This window comes from Acromyrmex echinatior, chromosome 1, assembly GCF_024713525.1.
Source record: "Acromyrmex echinatior isolate Ae372 chromosome 1, ASM2471352v2, whole genome shotgun sequence".
NCBI classification, from domain to species: Eukaryota; Metazoa; Arthropoda; class Insecta; order Hymenoptera; family Formicidae; genus Acromyrmex; species Acromyrmex echinatior.
In genome coordinates, this window is record NC_141852.1 from 14,365,353 (window position 1) to 14,382,163 (window position 16,811).

General features: G+C 36.5%; 1 protein-coding gene across 1 annotated transcript in view; it reads left to right on the top strand.

The window, feature by feature from the left end:
- LOC105146932 (uncharacterized) overlaps window positions 1–16,811 on the top strand; it is an 88,200-nt gene that overhangs the window by 68,125 nt on the left and 3,264 nt on the right. Inside the window, exons 2-8 of the mRNA XM_087408581.1 lie at window positions 4,533–4,668; window positions 8,336–8,531; window positions 9,766–9,976; window positions 11,124–11,448; window positions 12,575–12,841; window positions 13,701–15,290; window positions 15,437–16,787. Coding sequence (XP_087264707.1) covers window positions 4,533–4,668; window positions 8,336–8,531; window positions 9,766–9,976; window positions 11,124–11,448; window positions 12,575–12,841; window positions 13,701–15,290; window positions 15,437–16,787 — 4,076 coding nt within the window. The remainder of the gene's footprint in view (window positions 1–4,532; window positions 4,669–8,335; window positions 8,532–9,765; window positions 9,977–11,123; window positions 11,449–12,574; window positions 12,842–13,700; window positions 15,291–15,436; window positions 16,788–16,811) is intronic.

Sequence of the window (16,811 nt, forward strand, 5' to 3'; positions counted from 1 at the left end):
ACAGTAACATTATTACTTTATTTATATTCATGTTAATACATTATTTTTTTACAATAAAACGTATCTTGCTACAGGCATACAGGGTGTTCTAAAACTGATGATAAATATTTTAAAGACAAATTTTTTATACCTAACATTTTAAGAAAAGTCTAATATGAAAATGTTAAAGTTATATTAGTTTCAAATGAGAAGAATTTAAAACGAATGACAGGACTAGAATTTCGCGCACTCAAGGACAGCAAGATATAAAAATGGTGTTTTTCTAAACTTGTATCTTTGACAATAACAAAATTCAGCACTGATCATCTTGCCATTCCTGAGCGCACAAAATTCTAACTCTGTCATTTGTAATTTTTTTTTAACTTCGTACTTGAAAACTTTCATAGCAATTTCGTATTAGACTTTATTTTAAAATGTTAAAAAGCCTGTCTTTCAAGTATTTATCGTCAGTTTTAGAATACCCAAATATATACATATAATACAAGTGTGTGTACGTAACAATTGTTTTTGCTCTATAAAAATTGAGGAAATTCAATTTATTATGTACAGCTCCAGTACGACTCGTACACCGGATACTTTTATTTTTTTAGAAGTAGCGCTAGCTACTTCTAAGTTAGTTGTGACTCTACATGCCCTGGGTATGACATAAGGTTCCACGGATTGCAGCTCGTTACGCATTCAAATCATTTCCGCGAAATCGGTTATCGTCGGTGGAAAGTACAGTCGACTCGATATGTTCCCATGCGACTACAATGTTCATTCGGTTTATCGACATAAGATCGCGCACTTTGCCTCGAGCATTGATTACGAGCGACGTTTGCTCATAATATCTGACGTCATTTATGACAGTCGACGGGAAATAGTGCATCGTCTCTGATAGGGCACAATTCAAAAAAAAAAAACCACGACCAGCGAACAAATTGCGAGTTGTCAGCCACCCGCTCATTTCGATCCGCGAAGATAAATAAGTTAAACACCGTCTCTCTATCTCTATGCGATCGAAGAATCGATTATTGCGCAATCAGTGGCTTCGTTCAGCAGAAAAAGCAGCTTTGCAACTGTTGTAAGATTCTTTAATATGATTGGTTTATATATTTAGAGGAACTAAGGGCACACACCAATCATATTAAAGATTCTTACAACCTCTCAATAGTTGCAAAGCTGCTTTTTCTGCTGAATGCAGCCAATGATACAAATATCCTTTGGAACTGCTGCTTTTCTTTTTCAGATAGAAAAGTATCCCGCGCTCCGATCGTAACGATAGATGTATCAAGAGATAATAAGCACTTGCGATCGCAATTGCGTCACCGACGATGATTACCGCCTCGACTTATTGCTGATTCCAGTCGAATTAAAAATAAAGGAAAAAATAAGAGGAAGGAGATCGTCGCGAGGAACTGTTAGGTGGTAATCTCCGGGATATTTTCACGATGTTTTCCTGTATAATTAGACGCGGCGGTGCGGAGAGCAAACAAACCGGCTACCTGCGAGACAGAACTCGATATTGTCACGATGAGATGTCCGTCGAGTCAGCGAATCGCATCTCGCTTCCCGGCTTCGTCTCACCGTTCGCTCGTATGAAGAGAGAGAGAGAGATGTATTAGGAATTACACACGTATACCGTGTCTAAGCTCTCGAAAGTTCCACGAGCGAGCGAGCGAGCGCGCGTATATGTAATTTCGCCGCGCCGCGACCGGTTGGTTGTCGATCAAGCGCTTTCGTAAGAAACACCTGCGAGTTATTATTCCTCGCCTACCTTGGCTTTCCCCCGGCGATTCGATTTTGCACACGTACAAAAAGAAAAATCGCTCGTACGCTCCGCTCGCCGCTCTAAGCGATAATTGATGGATTGTCGCTGTACGCCAGACTCCTATGGATTACGGTAGATTTTGGAAGATTTTGGCAGATCAGTGCCATTGTCCTCTGACCGAGTGAAAGAACGGTTTTCTCCGGTCTTTTTTTTCTCGTTATGTACTACGGATATCAATTGGACCGCGAAATCAGCATGTCGCGTTTTTAGAATATATTAGGTGTAGTAAAAAGAAATCCATTATTTTTCCAATAGATTATTAAAGCCATCCATTAGAAAAATAATGGATTTCTTTTTACTACACCTAATATATTGTACTTATATTCTAAAGAATGCAGACGTATTTATTCCATATATATATATATATATATATATATATATATATATATATATATGTACCAACATGATATGGATTTAAAATCCATATTGCTAAATCTATATTTTATTGATGTTTATATCAACATTAATATGGTAAGAATTACATAAATCCTGAGTAGTGTGTTAAATTCATACTCATATTTTTTAGAATGAATGTAGTAAAAGTGCCATGACTGATAGCTGTAGCACGTAAAGACAAATGAGCAGCAGCATAAAGTTGTCATATTGATTTATATAACATGCTTATTGATCGCATTTTGTGTGCTATAGTCCTAATTATCGCTGTCTCTACATCTGTCCTTGTCTATTTAGGTATTTTCACACATACACACACACACTGCGATGTGTCGATTGTCTGCAGGTCTTTAACAGTTTGAAGTTCTATTATAATATTACAAAGGTATGTATCGCGTAAAGTTAGGCAAATGTACACGATTGTCATCTATAGAGCACATAGATAGATTTCAAACAGACAAGGATAGATGTTGGAAACACTTTTGTTACGTTACTCAAATCACTTTTATGACGTAAGAATATCAGATGTAACACTTTTATTGATGCGCAGATGATGTTCAAAATAATGATGACATTTGTAATCAATTAAAAATTGATCCCAAATTTTAGAAGTCAATATAAAATCATTAGAAATTTAAAATTTTCCTGGTTATCTAATCAGACAAATTTTAAATTTCTAATGGCTTTATATATTGACTTCTAAAATTGATTACAAAAAGTTTTAACCAGTTTAAGTATCCTACTTAATTATTTTGATAGTCTCACAGAATTATTTAAAATTTACCTGGCTAGATGACCGTTTCTAATAATAGCTTTAATTTTAAATTTAATTAACCAGAAAACTGATCTCAAATTATATTCAGCCATCATTTATATGCAATGTTAATCCTAAACAGAAAGAACGACTTTGTTGAAGTATCTAAAAATTTAGCTGTAGATCTGAAAATAAAAAATAATTTTGTGAGACTAGAAAAATAATTAAGTAAGATACAGGGTCCGGCAAAATGATCTCCCACATTTTTAAATTATTAAAGATTAAAATGTGGGAGATCATTTTGCCGGACCCTGTACTTAAACTGGTTGCAAAATGTTAAAACTTTTGCAACATTGCACATCATGTTTGAAATTTCTACGTAATAATTATTTTGATGGATCAACAAAATTATTTTCAGATCTGTATCTCTATATAACTAAATTTTTTTTGATACTTCAATAAAATCATCCTTTCCGTGTAGTATTCCTACATCTTAGACACCTTCAGTATATATATATATATTTTTTTTTTTTAAATTGCATCGCGTGTTTCACATTTGTAAAAATCAGCGAGATTTTCGATACTCGGTCGCGGAAGTGACGTAATTATGAAGATGCGACAAATTTTACATCGCGAATTTTGCATAGCCTGCGATTCATGTAATTTGATCGTTCTATTGGCATTTTTCTATCGGAAGAAAGAAGAAGGGGGTTTGATACCGAATAACAACTTCTGAACGAGTCTCGAAGTGATAGGTATCATAAATCGACGCTCTGGACATCGACTTTAATCAGCGCAACGGTGTTCGCAATTTGTCGTTTCCTCCTGGTAAACTCAACTCGGTAAAGATTGGAAATAGCGACAGAAATACGCTTCTTGTAGTTTACGCCAGATATTTTAACGCCTCGACACATCGTCGACAAAGTATATCCTCAAATAGACCGCCCTATGTTTGCCACGCTGTTCGCTTGCGGACGACGAATTGCATGTTTGCGCAACACTAGTCGCGCGAATCGAGTAGGAGATAAACTCTTATAAGCGGAATGTAGAAATTAAATAAAAATATCTTCTTCTGGATTAAAATAACTCGTTGCCTAACAACGTCCGTTCTCTATATTGGCTGCGTTTAGCAAAGAAAGCTGTTTTGCAATCGTTGCAAAATTCTTTAATATGGTTGGTCTTGCCTTTATAGGTTTTTATTGTAACTACATGTGGTAATTAAATGATAGGTATAAAAAATATGGACAGCTAAAATATAGATATCATAGCTAATGTTTTATAGCAGATAATAATATAACATAATGATTATAGCAGCAACAGCAAACTATTTCGTCGTTATAGTTTATCAATTTATAGTTACGGTATAGTAGCAAATCTGATAAATAAGCAATTTCTGATGAATTCGGAGTATTCGCAAAAATAAAGTGTGTCATGACGGCAATTTGCTCGACGAGATTAAAAATAATAAATATAAAAATAAAGCTTTCGTAATTCCGGCGATAACTTCTCGCGCGCGCGCGAAAGCATAAAGCTATTCTTTACGTTACCTTTCACCATCACCATTTTGTGTTTCAGTGGTTTATTGCGACTATACCGCCTCGGGAAGGTCATTACAGTTCCTCGAAGATTACATCGCCAAGGAGGTGCTGCCATGTTTGGGCGACACTCGAGCATCCACGTCCATCTGCAGTCTACAGTCCTCTCTTTTTAGGTAAACGATAATGGACTCGAGAAGTCTTCGTCCTTCAGAAGAATAAATGTAGCTTTGCGAAGAGTTGCTTTCGTATGTACGAATTGTACATGGAAAGAACGGTTTTGTTAAAGTATCTAAAAATTTACATAAATCTGAATAATTTTGTTGGATCAAAATTATGTAGAACGCTCAAACTAGTTGCTAGAAAACTTTTTGCAACATTGCTTATTATGCTCGAGTTTCCTATATTTTGATAACCCAACAAAATTATTTCATCTGTGTACGAGAAGTCATGAAGAAATGTTCATTTTATTCTAATTTATTATAATGAGAATTTAATTTATTTATAAATCCTATCTCATTTTTCTCCTTTCTTTTATTGCAATATTTTTATAAATGAAACTTTCCATTCATCCCGTTCTATTTAACTTTTAATTCATGCTCCGTGTAGACTTCACTCTATAATATTGATTGTAATTATTATTTTATTAACGTAATCTAATTTCCCTCTCTCGTATTCACATCGATTGCTCGTGAAAGGATCTCATTCTGGCGAATAATAAAACGTTCTCTCGTTTACTCCCATCCGTTCACTCACTCACTTATTCAAGCTATAAATTAATCTTATTCATATTTCATTTCAATGTAACTGGGACACTGCGGTATTGTCGATATACGAATTTTCATCAGCGTGTTCTCGCATTAATTTTTGTATGCAAATAACGTTAGGCGCGGCGTTCATGTTTTGACTTATTTGAGACGAGAAACACTCGCTCCTCTCGCCGACGCGTCTGTTAAATCGAATTATCGTCTGTCGCGATTTCTAATCCGACATTCCACGTCCGATAAGCAACGAGTTACGAGTCGCGACAGCGAGTCTGCCCGCGTCTGTCGTTTTGCTCGCGTCATATTGTTTCGAAAGATATCCACTGGAAACTTTCTCGGTCGCAACATAAATTTAATCAGCATTAAAAAATCGCGATTAAAAAATCGCTTAATGATGAAGTACCCATCGCCTAAGAGTTATCATTAGCGTTATCGCCGACGACAACTTTCAAAGGAAAACCGGATCGCTTTTAAATCTTATCCGACTAGGACCTAATTCTACAATTTATAGTTAACTCTTAACCGAAATTCATCTTATATTCCTCATTTCTTTCCAATTATGGAAATGTGAAGAAATTCATAATTGGAATTGGAAAGAGATGAGAAATAAATTAAATTAAAATATTTTTTAATAATAATTAGAGATTTTTCAAGTCTTTTGCAGTGAAAAAATGATTTCACTTTATGTCCGGATATGCTTCGATCCACTTGCGGCGTCACGAAGAAAAACATGGACCGAATCGTTTTAAATCTATCTCAATCGGATGATAGTGGTGAAAGATGCATGAAACGGTCTCGATTCTTCCGTTTGGTTCCTCTACGTTGATGTCCCAGATCAATATATAACTCTTTTTCCTTGGAAATCGTGATGCTTATTTAGTGGTCCTCGAAAAGACCGCGATGATAACGATAGTCTCATCATTGCGACGAATGACACATTCAGGGGCCGTGTATACACAATAAATTATCGTGACCTGCAATTTTAATCTCTCTCACGAGATTGCTGATGTTGTTTATCTCCATTGGGGAACAGCAGCATCGTTTGAAACGTATATCGCTTTCATTTCATAATTTATTATGCAGCTTGTATATAGCCAGAGCGTGACATTCAATCGCAACCCAGAATTCATTTATATTTATGCTGCCAACCAAAAGTTTGAGAAACTACTAAATTTTAGAAAATTCTATAAAATTTTAGAAAATTCCGGTTATACTACTTAAAAGTTCGATTCATGCCTTGCTCAATATTTTTTAATTTGAAAGCAAATAGGGATTATATTTACAATTGTGATGAATATTGTTTGATTTCAAGAAAGTAGATTACAATCATAGTTTTTTTTTTCTAAATTAAGCTATTAAATTATTTAGAAGATGGAAAAAGATGTGGAAAAGTTGTTTAGAAAACATAAATAAACTTGTAGTTAAATTATAGTTAGATTAATAAAAAACTAATTAAACATAAGAGTTATTATTTTGACGAAAAAAATATTTAATATTTTTTATTGTTTTTCTAGTAAAAAATTTGTGAAAAATATTTTTTTTCAAATTTTTTAACATTTTATTGTCTATTTTAATATAAAATTTTAACGAATCAAATAATAAAAACATGAGTTAAATTATGAGTTAGATTTGATTTTATATAGTAGATATTTTCTGAAATGGTCTATTTCAGTTAATTTAAAAGAAAATTGAACAATTATATAAAATCTTTTTTCTAAAACTGAATTGGGTTATTTTAAAAGATGAAAAAATCTTAAAAGTATTAATAAATTTGTAACTAGATTAAACGTAAGAGTGATTACTTTAATGAAGAAAATATCTTAAATATTTTCTGTAAAACTTTTGAGAGAGAACATTTTATATTATTTTTTATTTTATTATAAAACAATAAACAAAGTAATAAAAACATCTTAAATTATAATATATAAATTTATTTTTATTTCACATAGTAGATAATTTTCAATTAATGATTTCAAACCTTTGACCTGCGTGTATGAAATAATTACATTCTTGTCTTAAATATTAATATTCTATACATTCCCCGTAAATTTCCCATAAATATTAAATAAAAAGAAATATCAATCGGATAAACATTTCATGTTGTACGACGAGTGTAGGTAAATTAACAATTGAGAAATTAACATAATTAACTTTCTTGAGTGACGCGCTGTCGCAATGCTGTTCGAGTCCTCGTTAATTATGATTAACGCGAGCTGCGAAATCGATGGGCACTGTACAAACTGTAAGATATACATCATTTTCCTCGACCTGTCTCTTGTCTCACAATATATGCTGCTAAATCCATATTGACTCTGTGTCAGTCGGCCGAGTCAAACGAACTTACACGTGTCGCAGTTGCTCATGAATACCCGGAGGTGTCCAATACATACAGCTTTATTATCATGAATCAGCGCGGCGGCCGCGTTATTCACGTCTAACTTGTAACGGAAATCTCAAGATTATCTCGTTGTCAACACCTTCTTCTTCCAAGAAGAAGAACTCTATTTCTGAAACCTATTAACTATGCTATCAGGAACTATTACGAGTGTAAATAGAACTTGCATCAAATCTTGGGGGGGCGGTGCGAAAAGATGAAATGCCAACTTCCCACACGCAAGTAAGATCGCGCCAACGGACTCTTGGCTGGTGTTCATAATTGATTCTTATATTTAAGACTGTCCTGAGTGCAGTCTTAAGGTGTCATGAAACCATCAAAGAGCTACATCTTGGTATCTTAAGACATTACCTCCTTAGACCTGATTTTATTGGAATCATGTTAAATTTTTTTTTTAATTCAATTCATGCACACTAATAAGTAATTCATATTAAACAATTTATTTTTTTAATTTCGACTATTTTTTTGTACATTATTTTATACATTATTGTGTACATTAAATTTCAGATGATGTCGATAAAATGAAATAATTTCAACAGATAACGTCTTGATGTACATTATAATATACGCAGAGTCTGAAGGGGTTAAGACAATCTTAAAATAAGAACTGACTATTAATACTGGCCTTTATCGCCAATTTCACGAAGGTCAGTTCCATATATTTGCGTTCGTTTATTGTTGCAGGTATGAGGCCAGAGACATCGTCAGACACGCGGTCGGGGCTAGCGAGCAGGATGCAGTCCTGTTCACCGGTCAAGGCACCGCCGCTGCCCTTCGCACACTTTTACGGCATCTCGATCTCTCCAAGTCTACCGTAGTCTTCGTAGGTCCGTTCGAACATCATGCTAACCTGAGGCCTTGGCGCGAGCTCGATGTCAAGGTAAGCGGACGGTCGGCAGATAAATTTGCGTGGAAAAGCCGTGCGGTTGATTCGAGCGCCGGATAAGCATGAGCGGACAGTAAAATGCAGCGACGGCGAAGTGGATCGTTAAAGATGGCCGTAGGAGATGCGTGAAGAGATTCGTACGGTATACGCAACAAACGCGACGTAGCTAGCTTGAATTTTTGGCAGCGTGCCGAATATCGTTTTGCGCGAACGGCCATTCCACCTACTCGTCGCGATCCTGATATGCGTCGTTTCTTCTTCTATTATCTAACATCTTTCAAAGGTCGAACAATTTTATCGTTAATTAATCCTTAGATTAAATCATTTGTGTCCATTTTTCCTTTAAAATACTAACAATAAGAGCATCTTGCCAAATAATGGTCTCTACTTTCAATTTTTTGAAGTGGAATTTTACTTTAAAAAGAAATTTAGTCCATTTTAGAAAATGGATGAGATTCTATCGTAAAAAAAAATAAATAATTTTACAGTTAGATCACCGAGATTAAACAAAAATAATTAAACATGGGAGTGGCTACTTTTGCGAAGAGAGTATTTTGTAAAAATTATTTTCTACAAACATTTTCTTTTAAACATTTTATATTATTTTTTATTTTATACAACAATGAACAAAATTAATAAACATACTTTAAATCAACCACTCCCATCTTAAAAAAGAGTGGCACAATTTTTAATTTTTAAAAATAAGATTTCACTCTTCAGAGATTTGCTCTAAACGTTTTAGATATTTTCTTTTATTTTTTTATAATGCATAACTTTATACAAATACTCTCTAAAGATGTTGAAATATAACAATTACTTAATAATTTTTGTAAACTTATAAAGTGATAAAAATTAATCTGATACACGGACAGAATCATTGTGTGTACCGGAAAATCATCGTGTGTCCAAGGATTAATTAATTCGTTAGCTTGTAAAATATTTCTGTATCTACAAATGTTTTTATTTTATAACAAATACGTATCTTCAAATATAACACAAGCGACGTTGATTTCAAAGAATCTGTTTCTAATAAATTTCGTGGAGGCCTTGAGACGTTCCGTATAAATATTTTCAAGGCGCACTATAATCCACAAAAATGACTCTCAGTCTAGAATAGTCGGGGATTGACGCTTGATTGTTCACAGTCGTCTAATTGCAGACACGATCATCGTCGAGTCCACTGTCGAGCGGCGAGACCTTTGATAGAGCAATTAAACTGTCTTTACAGATAATACGAGTTTCCGAGACCCGGGAGGGCTTCTTGGATCTGAATGATCTCGAACGGGGCCTCGCAAGAATGCGGAGCGAGGGCGTTGCGCAAATGATCGGATGCTTCAGCGCTGCCAGTTGTATAACGGGGGTTTTGGCAGATGACGTCGCGACGACCCTCCTGCTGCATCAATACGGCGCACTTAGCGTGTGGGATTACACCACCGCAGGTAATGATCGATCAAAGCATAAAATCAGTTGCTAACCGATCCAATCGGTCATAATCGATTACCGTAGCATGTAATTTTCAAGCTACACGGAAAGAATGGTTTTGCTGATATATTTGAAAATTTAATTAAATATAGATCTGAAAATATCATTTTATTTGGACCATTAAATTATGTATTATTATATAAAGTCGCTTTTTCAATCAATTTTGTAACATTTTTCAAAAGAAAATAAATTTTATTCTTATTTTGAATATATAATAAGTTTTTTTAAAATTTTTAATAAGTATAGCTTAAGATTATTATAAAAAAATATTCTTTTTTAAAGACTCAAATTCTCTTAGTAATAGAGTGATATTTTTCTGTGTGTAGGACGTTCAAACTGATTGCTGAAATGTTAACATTTTTTGCAGCATTACTCGTCATATTTGAATTTTCTACATAATTATTTTAATAGATTAATAAAATTATTTTTAGATCTGCATCTATCTAAATTTTTAGATATTTCAGTAAAATTATTCTTTCCGTGCAAAATTAGTAAAAAAACGAGCTGTAAATTAACCTCTCACGCGCGTGGGGTATCTAGAACGGCCAGAATACTATTTATACATTATTATATTTAGCGTAAATTGTTTCACAATTAAAAAAATTGTTTCTACATTTATCTTTATCTAAAGTATGTATAAAATATCAATCTTTATTTAATTATAAATTATTATAGAAAATTATGAAAATTGAGATATAATGTGTCAGAAACGCGAATAATTACGTTAAAAAAAAAATCACGTGAATAATGTTGAGTTAATCCACAGCCATATAAAAATTTTATTAATTTAATACACTCATTATTTATATCAAAATTGGTTATAATTATACACTCTAATTTTTCTACATTGCACTCATTCTGCTGAAGATTTTTGCGATTATATGGCTTTGATATGTGTCAAGCGAATTACGTGTTCCATCTTGTGTGATGCATGTAAAAATATCTTCGTAACAAAGATAACTTAAATATTATTGATGTTATAATACTTCTCTCTAAAATCCTTTACATAAGCGCTCGAACGTTATGTAATGGACGGATGATAAGCGGTTCAGTATCGGGGATAGAAGACACGACGCTACGATGTTATCAATGTTATTTTTTCAGCTCCGTACGTCCCGATTGACATGAATCCGCATCTACCCGGAGTCGGAGAGACCGCGGTACACAAGGACGCGATTATCTTCGCGGGCCACAAATTCATTGGCGGCGTGCAATCGCCCGGTATATTGGTGACCAAACGATGGCTCCTGCGGGAGGACGTTGAGCCGGAGGACATGAGGGACTCACATTACTATCACCGTGATCCTGAGTTGCGGGGCGAGAGCGGAACCGCTGGTGTAGTCGAGAGCATCCGATGTGGATTGGCGGTCCAACTGAAGGAGAACGTCACGCCGAGGGCGATCGTCGCGCGGCAAGACAAGATCTCTCGGTGAGCGCACTTCTTTTCAAGGCAGAGAAATCGCGCTTCGATTATATTACGACTAAAGACCTCATAACAGAAATCTGGCGATTTTGTCAAAATCTTATAATATGATAGAGAAAGATATGTACTCTTTAAATTCTTTGAAGTGGAATCTCACTTTGAAGGATAAAAATTGAGTCAGTTTTGAAAAAGAGTAGCTCAATTTTCAATCTTTGAAAGGTCATTCTTCAAAATGACGCTCTAAAAGTTTTAGAGAGTACTGCTTCTCTGTATACATATATCTTAATTTATTATAACTTACACTGCCTTACTATGTTAATTAAGATTACAGTAAGTTAGATATTACAGTAAAACTGTAATTGACTGTAAAATTGTATTAAGATTAAATAGTAAGACAAAGTGCAAAAGGGCTGTTTATTATACAATGGAGATAAGCCGTAAACTATAAAAAATCAATCACAGAATGTTAGAAGAATATAATTGATTACAATTAATCAATTTTTTATTCATAGTTTACTACTTTTACTATAAATAACTCTTAAGTTATGAGATAGTATATATACAGGAAAATAGTATACGTACCTTTCTTTGTTATAAGATTAACAAATCGCTCGTAATTAGACTGTTACAGAGTCTTTAATTATATCCGAAACAGCGTCATGTAAAGCGACTTTTAGGCGTTCAATATTACTGTACAATTACTTTATACAATATTTCACATAAATAGTTTAAAACAAACAGTCTGGAAGTTCAATATACTGTCTGGATGATCAGTAATATTATGTAATAATGTTGATCGTTTTCATAGGGACCGCTTTAGAATTGTGTAAGACATCTTTCCCACGTCTTTTCTCGCCATCCAGGAAACAAATATGATCATTTCGAATAATTTCTTATCGTGAATGCTTTTCTATTTACGCTGATTCATAGAAAGCGTCAGAACGCTATTTGGAGCTTTTTTTTATCAGCGGATCATAATTTTCTTTCAGATTAATTTTGTATGAATTCACTTGTGATTACGAGTACAATTTCGCCGATCGTATTACGCACGTAATTGAGATAAGATCGCCGATACATAGATCCGTATAGTTGCAATAGTTCATAATACTAATGATTATCGCTTTCTCTTCAGGCAAGTCTTGGCCCACGTGCGCACAATTCCGGAATTGATTCTCCTCGGCAATTCCTCGCACAACGTGAAACGACTACCCATCTTTTCGTTTATGGTGCGCCATCCTCGCGGCACGTTCCTTCACCATAACTTTGTCTGCGCTGTTCTGAATGACGTCTTTGGTATCCAGGCACGAGGAGGATGCGCGTGCACGGGTCGTTACGCCCATCATCTAATGGGAATTGACCGTGAACTCGCCAAGGAATACGAAAGCATTCTCTTGAAAAGGTATATAATTCTTTTATTACATTTAGATCTGACTGAAAAGACTGAAAACTATTTTATATTTATCACGAATAAAGTTTATATTTATCACGAAATGTATTATAAATATATATTCGACATCGCGCGAGATGATTAGAATAATTTTATTTAAAGAGTTGTTTTGAGTTTGTTGCTATATAAAATAATTCTAAATTAAATGTAGATACTTCAGAAAATAAATCTCAAGAGCTCAAAAAAAGGAAAAAATATCTTATAGGAATATAATATCTCTTAGGAATATAAATCGTATTTATCTTTCGAATGATAATATATAATTAATTAAGAGAAATACTCAAAAAAATCGCCTCCGATATATTTTTATCTATATTCTACATTGATTAAATTATAAAAAACATAATGAAATCATAAGATAAAAAATGTTTGTGTTATTCATAGAATAATCCAATTTATTTAAATAATTATTATTACCTCATATGTCTTCAATTTAATTAATTTTAAATATAAAAAGAGAAAATATCCGTTAAACACAATTTCTCTATTTGATGTCGATTGTATCTTACATCAACATTTCTATTATCATAAATAATGTAAATGAAAAACTGATTTTATTTAAATTATAACGTCTTTTAATTACTTCATCGCTTTGTACAAAATAACATTGTCATCCGTGCGAAAGATTGCATCGCACAGATCAGTAGAGCAGAAAGTAGTTGCCTATTAAACTCAGCGTAGTATAATTTCGCACAATAGACACATGCCTAGAAATAGACGGTACGTCAGCTTTCAGTCCCAACTTGACGTAGGATTCTATTTTCATAAAAGTGCGGTACATGCAGATTGTATATAATTCATTTCACTTCAGACAACAAAATGGCACCGAGGAGACCATCGCGGAGAGTCTCAGACCAGGCTTTGCTAGACTGTCCTTTCCTTATTTTATGAACGAGACGGAAATTGCCTTTGTACTGGAAGCTCTTAAGATGGTAGCCACTGAAGGCTGGAAGCTGTTGCCACAGTACGTACTGAATCCTGATACTGGTGAATGGCGACATCACACCAACAGCGTTTTCAAGGAACGTAAGTGGCTAGGTTCGATCAGATATACGGACGGAAGAATGAATGCCACGGAGAGACGAGCTTCTGGCGCCGGCGTCTTTCCACAGAACTACGGTGACTGCCTGCAGACTGCTCGAAACATCTTCAATCGTGCTCGTAAAATGGCACAGCGATATCCGTTGCAAATCGACAAGAGTTTCAACTTTATGTGCGAGCGTATGGAAGCATTGCGCTGGTTCATACTGCCGAGCGAGGCACAGGATCTACTTTTGGGTAACTCGCAGAATGTCAAACAGGACGTGCCATTCAATCCCTTGCTGGCCTGGAACAAATACAATACGAGCACCGTCACCACCACCAGTCACGATAGTCTAGTAAACTGCCTGACGCTGACGAATGGCATGAGACGACTGAATAGTGACATTCCGCGTACAGGCAACGCACCCATCTCGACGACCTCACCGAGGCACCGAAGCCTACCGGCGTTAAGCACGGTTCAGCGAACTTTGATGGCGACCTCGGCAGAACTAAACCAACCATCATCATCAAGCAACAGCGAGGAGGAGAGTCCAAATCAAAATGAACAGTTTTCTGGACACCGATCACCCGCCACATGTCCAAATTCACCAATGCCGGTTAGATTCATGGTGGGCGAAGCCGTCACTACCTCGGTCCTGGGATCTACATCTCGTACGACCGTTCGAACGACGAAAGAACAGAGGGAACTAATGGAGGCGACCAATGCCGGGCGAGCGAGATGTAATTCTCTGGGTAGCACCACCGATGGATGTAATATACAGGGAAATCGCACTGGTGTCGCAACGGCGTCCTCGCCGATCCCGCCACTTCCATTGAGCCCGCAAACTCTGACCAGCTTGGGCCTGAGCACGTCGAACGGTTCGTCGAAACAGAGACGTCTTCACTGCAGCTGCAGTAGTCAAACGGAGTTAAACTCTTTAGAATTGGATTCTGCTGCCAGTCCGAGTCACTCGATCTCTTCCCTGAACTATAATCATAATCCGGCATCGCCACCGTCTTCATACTCGTCGACCAGCGATTACACCGAGAGGTTGATAGGTGGTGGCAGATCTTCGCCTATTTCGACGAATATGGGTCAGGATGATCTGAGCGCATATGTGAAAGAAATGACCAAGGAATTAGCGACTGAAATCAAATCGGAAATCCGCGAAGTGATTTCCAAAGTAGATGACGCTTTGTCGGAAACAAACACGTCTGAGAACACGCCACAGCATCACTCGCGGGCTCAGAGTATAGCTAATCAAATATGTGTGGAGGATAAACAGTCGAGGCATGACTCGTTCACGGCTAGCGACATCGCCGAATACTTAATGGAATTCTCGAAGGAAATGGCGAGCGAAGTGAAATCTGAGATAAGGTAATTTATTATTATTAATAATACAATATTATAGACTAAAGTGCAATACTGATATAAAGTACGATCCATTAAAATACAATAATTTTTATAGAATTAATAATATCATTTTTAAAGTTGTCACATTTATGTGGCATTTTTTTCAACAGATGCATGGTGAACGCCGTTGACGGACTTCACAGGTACTCGCCCGATGCATCCACTTCGGATGTTTCTTCGAACGGATGTGGTTCGCCCGATCGTGGAAGAATCGTGCTTCCCTCATCGGCATCTCCGCGTCTTTCGAACTCTAGAAAAAGTGGACCGATCGAGATCACCAGCAAGGTTGGCGAATTGTCACAACAAGAGAGCAAAATGTCCAGCGAGTGCTCCTCGGACGAGACGGTGATTTACGTGATGAAGCCGTCCGAAACCGAGCAGATAGTGCGCACTCGTTCGAAGACTGAGGATGAGGAGGTGGAGAATGACGTGGATGACTATGTGGATGATGATTCACAGGAGGGACGTGGCGGCCTCGACATCGGTGACGCTCGGAAAGTCTTGCCAAAAATTTATTCGGCCGTGAATTCGGTCAGCTCCCAGGACAGCGGCATAAATATGTCCTTTCAAGAGAGCGACAAATCGATAGACTCGTTGGATCTGAAACGAAGTAGCAGCGCCGAATCCAACTCCGCCCACAGCCACGGGCGAAAACCCAGAACATCATCAATGATGAGTCTGTCGACTAAGTGCGGCGGTAAACAGCAAGCGCGTCAAAATGACAATCTTTCGGAAGACGAGGAATGCACAGGCGATCTGCGAGAGGAGGAGGGCGACGATCAGGAGAATAATTTTGATGACAATGAGTCCAGACTTGAATTCCCACGAACTCAATGGCACTGCCCGCCGAAGAACATGTGGAAACCTTCGGTGGAAGCTATGCAAGAATTCGATATGATTCGGGACAATGATAAGGTCTTAGTCTGTCTATCAGCGATTGGCAAAGACTCGCTTTCTCTTCTACATACTCTACATCAGTACAGATTTTATGTTAGATCGAAAGGAATCGATTTTGAAATCGGTGCGGCCACAATTGACACTGGTGGCTCCGATCCTATGGAATTAATGAGTTATCTGAAGACTCTCGAGATTCCCTACTTTTATAAGGAACAAGTGACGAACTCGAACAGCGTCAACGTTGACAATCCATTGGACGCTAGCATTGCCAGCGGGACCTGCAGTTTCTGCGACAAATCTGTCAGGACACAATTGTACTCTTTGGCGAAACGGAACGGATATAACGTACTAGCACTCGGTCAACATTTAGATGATCTCGCGGAAAGCTTTCTTATCTCGGTACTTCACGGTGGCGTGTTGAAAACTATGAAAGCACACTACTACATACGTCGAGAGGATCTCAGGGTTATTAGACCATTTATCTACGTGCGAGAGAAGGCATTGAGGCAATTCACCGAAAGCAAGAAGCTGCCTATCTCGCGAGATTCGCAAACTCTGTCAGAGGTAAAATCTACATCTCAAAGGCGT